General features: G+C 31.0%; 1 protein-coding gene across 1 annotated transcript; it reads left to right on the top strand.

The window, feature by feature from the left end:
* The first annotated feature begins 1,350 nt into the window (after positions 1-1,350).
* Positions 1,351-4,198, top strand: LOC120121850 (polyadenylate-binding protein 2-like). Its single transcript, XM_039141147.1, has 6 exons — positions 1,351-1,398; positions 1,487-1,589; positions 1,996-2,066; positions 3,363-3,554; positions 3,711-3,832; positions 3,955-4,198. The coding sequence occupies exons 1-6, from the start codon at positions 1,351-1,353 to the stop codon at positions 4,001-4,003; spliced, it is 585 nt and encodes a 194-aa protein (XP_038997078.1). The 3' UTR covers positions 4,004-4,198.
* The last annotated feature ends 1,797 nt before the right edge of the window (positions 4,199-5,995 follow it).

Genomic DNA, 5,995 nt, shown 5'->3' with positions numbered 1-5,995 from the left:
ATATATAAAAATATAAAATGTATGTATAATATAATAAAATACTAAATAGTAATAATAATAATAAATAAATGAAAAATAAATACATATAATATTAACTAAAAAAATAGTAATCATAGAAATATAAAATAAAATAAAGTAAGATATATATATATATATAATATATATATATATATATATAACGTTAGGAAAATATAGTAAAAAAAACATAGTAAATAAGTAAACATAGATAAAAAATAATAATATAATATATATATAATAATAGGAAAATAATATAATATAACGTAAAGAAAAATGAAAAAAAATTATAATAAATAAATAAATAAAATATAATTAAATATATACATATATACATATAAATAATAAGGGTTAAATTAAAATAAAAAATGAATTAGAGGTCAAAATTAAAAGCCAATCGAAGAAAAAAATGACAAAACACGCGGATCCACACGACCCGTTTATAAAAATCCGAATAGTTTTTCAAAAACACAAGCCTCGGGGACTAGATCTACAAAAATAGATATCGAAAACGCCCCCGTTCATCGGCCAAAAACACTTCTCACAGTTTTGTTTCGAAATCAAAACACAACAAGGGTAAGGAAAAATAACATGCGAAGGTATGAAATTTACCTTTCAAAATATAAATGCTTCGAAAAATGGCTACGAGTTGCTTGGTATTTCGTATATCCTCCTCCGAATGTGTTACAATAGTGAGTTACAATGACTATTTATAATGCTTGTGGATCTTATCTTTAGGAGTTTAATAGTATAACTCTATCCTATTTGTAAGAGTTTGAATCCTAGCAAAATTCTATCCTATTTTTAGGAGTTTGAATCCTAGTAGGACGAAAAGGTGTGTTGACATAATCAAATAAAAAAGTAATCATATTTTACTAATGTGTCATGTCATCAAGCTAACACGAGTTAAGGACTCAATGATCAAAATGTAATATAATTAATAAAGTAAGTGATTGAAATTTAATTAATAAAGTAAGTGATTGAAATTTAATTAATCTATAATATAAATGACCGAAATATAAACGTTTCTAAATTTAGTGGATATAAATATACAAATATAAAAGAAAAGTAGTCAATATGACAATTTATCCAAAATTTTTATTCTTACCATAAATAAATAAAAAAGGTAAATCCCTAATCATCTTACGTGGCACGGATAAGGTGGGGTTGAATTGAAAATATAAAAGGCAATGAAATTATCCCTAGCAGTATATCATTGCAAAAGATCGAAGGGAGAAAATATCAGCGAAAGGATTCGACACTGCGAGAAAGGGAAAAAAGGCGTAAAAGGCTGTGTTCGATCCTTATATTTTATTAAAAGTTTGAATAGAAAATATGGAAGGAGACGATGTAGTCATGGCCGCTGAGGAAACCACTGAAGCTGTAATTTTACTATTTTTATTTTGCACTTCTTATTATTGTTAGGGCTTTTCCTATTTTTAGTAAACCCTAATTTTGGAGAAATTTGCAGGATCTTGATGACATGAAAAGAAGGTTAAAAGAGATGGAGGATGAAGCCGCCGCTCTTCGTGAGATGCAAGCTAAGGTCGAGAAGGAGATGGGTTCCGTTCAAGGTTCTCTGTTTATCTTTCAATTTTCTTCCTTCATTGTGCTAGTTTTCTTTTTCCTTCTTGTGACGTTTCGCCCCCTAGTTATAAGGTTCAATAAAAAGCGCTTGATTGCGCTCTTTGTTTTCCTCTGTTGAGTGCTTATAAATGGGCTTTGGTCTTGATGTGTAATATATGGCCAAATGATTGCTAAACTATCGTATAAATCCTTTCATTTGCCTTACTATCAATAAAGCCTTTAAATCAAAAGCAATTCCCTTGTGGGTTGTCAAAGCTTGTATCTTTTATGGAACTGTTAGCTGGAATTTTGAGCACTGTGGTTATGTGTGCGTCAAATAAGTTGAATATATTCTGTGCTTTAATTTTAGTTGCATTGTCATCTTTTGTTGTTGGATTTGTTTCCATGCAATAGATCCTGCTGCTGCAGCTACATCCCAGGCTAATCGAGAGGAAGTAGATTCCAGATCAATCTTTGTTGGCAATGTGAGGCTGCTTTCCCTAGCTTATTTTTCTGCTCGCCTTTGCACCTATCTATAGTGATATTATAATGGTTAAAATGCATATTCTGGGGTCATAAGCTACACGGGTAGTTCAATGAAATGCTAACTTCTGAATCTAAACAAGAACAAGAAAGTATGCTTCCCCAAAATCATGGGAATAGTTAGATTGTGCATCAGTTTGAACTTATCCTATCAATAGTTAATCTAGATGCACTAATACTAGTATTTATGCCAATTTTCATAGCTGAACCTAGGATGTAGCTGTAACTCAAATCGAGTCAACAATAGTTGTGCAGCATTTCCTGTAGATACACTGAATTAAGAGCCTTTACCCAGAAACGTTGTATTAGCTAGCTTTGGGCTTCTCTTTGTGTGACACTGGACTGGAGGTGCTCCACATGCATGAAGAAAACAACTATGGAATGCTGCATCTTCTTGAATTTCTTTGTCTGGGCATGAATGACCGAATAATAAATTGCAACTTCAAAGTCATTTAGATAGTTATAATAATTGTTCAATAACGAGTCTTTTAGTTGTTTAAAGTTGAATGAAATGACAACTTATAATATGTTCCAATTCTGGTTTTAGTTCTGAGTATGATTTTACAATTGTGAAAGAAAATAAGAAAAAACTGATGCAGAACGTTTACACATTGAGACAAACAAATGTTAGGTGTGTTTCTTTTTTTTTTTTACAGCATATATGTTAAGTTCTCATAAAATACTTTCTTGTGAAATATTGGCATGTGTGCACTTGTTTTCTTCTCTGTATTATGGAAATATTTAATGAATTTTTCTTTGTGCTTGTTCAAATGATGTTTACCTTAATTAGTTTGGTCATGAAAGGTTGCTGTGGGTGTGGACGTAATATTGCATTGACCCTGGTCTGTGTCTAAGTGATCTGGATATATCCTTTCATGTTCTGTCCTTAGGTTTAGCAAGATAGGTTATTGTGATTAGATCATTGATCAATTTGTTGGCCCTGTCTATCAACTATGTCTTTCCTGTGTGTCTGTGAATGCTAATTGCTTGAGAAGGTTTTAACTTTTAACCATTTGCTTTAGCTCCTTATAAACAACCGAGTATATTGGTAAACTAAGACTGGTCTGCCTCTTTTTAACAAGGTGATCAGTAAGCAGATGATTGATGCACACGTGTCATCGTTTGCTGCATAGTCTCTTTTTTCTGTAACAAATTAATAATTGCCTTCTCCTTTTATTTTTATTATTTTAAATTATTCTGTTCCGCTCCTTTTACTGGCTACAGTTCTGTAAATGCAGGTGGATTATTCATGTGCACCTGAAGAAGTTCAACAGCATTTCCAGTCTTGTGGGACTGTAAATAGGGTTACTATTCGTACAGATAAGTATGGCCAGCCAAAGGGTTATGCATACGTGGAGTTCCTTGAAGCTGAGGCTGTTCAAGAGGCTCTTCTTTTGAATGAATCTGAACTTCGTGGCAGGCAGTTGAAGGTAAAATTTAGTGTTTTCTTCCCACCTTTCCCTCTCTTTTTAGAAGAAAAAGAACAGGGGCTGCTTTCTTTATGTCGAGAAAATTGGTTTTTTCACTTTAAAACTTCCATCTTTTAAACTATTTAAACATCATGTTCTTTTTCTGTATATTTGTAGGTTACCGCTAAGAGGACGAATGTACCTGGGATGAAACCATATCGTCCACGTCGGTCTAACGCTTTTATGCAACCAAGGGACCCATTTATGGCTCCATATTTCTTTGCTCCCTATGGATATGGGTATGCTAACAGCTGTGGTTCTTCAACTTAATTCATATATTTACACACTTCTGTTCTTTTGTTTTCAGTTTTAGAAGCCTGAATAAAGGATGTTAAACTTTGTGCTATATATTACATTGCAGGAAGGTGCCAAGGTTGAGAATGGCAACGCGATACAACCCCTATTATTAAATACCATGGACCATAATCGTAGTTCCAAATACTTCTGATAATGTGGTTAGTTTGAGGGGGTTTTTTTACTTGTCAATTTGGTTGATGTGCGAAAACCATCCAAAATTCGGGTCTGGTTTTATTGGTGGTGAATATGAAACTATCTTTCTTGCACTGCCATGTTGTCTCCTAACATTAATGCCTTTACAGTTATGTAGTGCTTCCCAATGCCTTGCTGTTTGCCGAATTCGTTCCGATTTTTCTAGAAAATTTTTCATAAGAATCCATTTGTTTGTTATTACTTCATGCTTAACTCTGTTGGTTCATGTAATTGTTCTTAAAAATGATATATTGAGCAAGTCTAAAGTTCAAATTTGTAGGGGTGTCTATTAAAGTTATGGGTTAAATATGCACTGCCATTTCAATTTTATGACCCAAATATGGTATGCCAGTGTAAAAATTGTTAAAAATTTTGGTTATATTGAAAACCGACCAAATTAAGTGAAAATAGTTCAGTTTATTATAATTTTAAATAATTTGGTTTGGCTAGAAATACGACATTTTGAGAGTTAGATTAATTTTACGGTTGAGTAAATGGTCTGATGTTTTTCCCCCCCTTTAAAAAATTGATTTTTATTTTCTAAAAAATTTTTGAAACTGAACCGCTTGGTGGTAGGAGTGGTACTTGTATTTTCAGATACATGAAGTATCGGGTACTTGGTTCTTTGAATGGTATATTTGTGAATGGTATATTTGTTGGTTTGTGTCACGGCTTGTTAGGTCTGGTACCTGTAACACTCTTGGGGAAAATTTTATAGCGTTCGATGAGCAGCGATGAACATCATTAATGACGAATATCATTATTTTAATTTATAAAAATTTAAATTCTAAAGTACTCAACATATAATTATAAATTAATTAAAAATTTGAGAATAAATTAATTAAAATAAAGAGTAAATTTTACCAGAGATCACCTAAGTATTGTTGTTTTTCATTTTGACCAGTATTTTTGAAATTTTGTTAATCAGGTCACTCAACTATTTGACTGCATTTAATTAAGTCACTTGCCATTAATATTTAACGAAGAAGCTGATGTAGCAATTAAAATATTTGGTATAATTACACATTTGGTCTATGTTACTTATATATTCTATCAATTTGTCATAATCTTAATAAATTAAAATAAATTTAACCCTCAAATCTTTAATTTTAAAAGTTGCGACATATTCTATGTTTATAACAAAACAAAAATTTTACTAGAAATTCCATTTAGGGTTCTCATAAGCATTCCATCAATGGTACCATAAACTCTTTTAGTTTTAAGGAAAATATAGTTGATTAGCCCATGCATATAAAATTCGCTGGAAAAACTTTTTGTCCTACTACTATTTGTAAATTACATTCTACTAGAAAAAGGTGATATAGTCTAACCTATAAAACTAAGAAATTTTATCCAGTGAATTTCTAATAGAAATAAGTGACATATATTTCTATCACGTTTGACATAGTCTTCCTTTAAAATTTAAAAAATTAATCTCATACCATAAAATTTTATGTCCATATTTAATAAAATTTTATATTGATAAGATTCTCGGTGGACTTAGTGTAGTACCACAAATTTTGGTTAGTGACTAAAATATATGCTTTAAAAGTTTGGGGCTAAAGTATAAACTTTGTAAAAGTTCACGGACCAAAAATGTAATTTTTAAAAGTTATGCATTTTAGCCCGTAAATGAATAGTTTGTCCTAAAACAATAATTTTCATGGGAATTAAAATTTTGATTCAGGTTTGTATTAAAAGCTATAAAGCAGTATAGCCCGGATCGAACCAGAATTTTACGAAAATTTGAAGAATGTTAGATAAAGGTTGAAAATATTATTTCCATATTTTAGAACAGTGAAATTTAGCATGGACCAGTGGAATTGAAGATAATTTTCTCTATTTAGCCGAAATTGAGAAAATTAAATGACTAAATTGCATGGAAAATTGCATAGAATTAAAATTTTGATTTA

The sequence above is a fragment of the Hibiscus syriacus genome, unplaced genomic scaffold, assembly GCF_006381635.1.
Source record: "Hibiscus syriacus cultivar Baekdansim isolate YM2019G1 unplaced genomic scaffold, ASM638163v2 tig00110383_pilon, whole genome shotgun sequence".
In the NCBI taxonomy this organism is placed as follows: Eukaryota; Viridiplantae; Streptophyta; class Magnoliopsida; order Malvales; family Malvaceae; genus Hibiscus; species Hibiscus syriacus.
The sequence above is the reverse complement of the archived record's forward strand: the minus strand, read 5'-3'. Positions and strand labels throughout refer to the sequence as shown.

Excerpts from the sequence above, each read along its gene's own strand:
- LOC120121850 (XM_039141147.1), top strand. The coding sequence starts at position 1,351 with ATGGAAGGAGACGATGTAGTCATGGCCGCTGAGGAAACCACTGAAGCT. Across the intron at positions 1,399-1,486 it reads CTGAGGAAACCACTGAAGCT|GATCTTGATGACATGAAAAG; the intron begins GTAATTTTACTA and ends AGAAATTTGCAG. Across the intron at positions 1,590-1,995 it reads GGAGATGGGTTCCGTTCAAG|ATCCTGCTGCTGCAGCTACA; the intron begins GTTCTCTGTTTA and ends TCCATGCAATAG.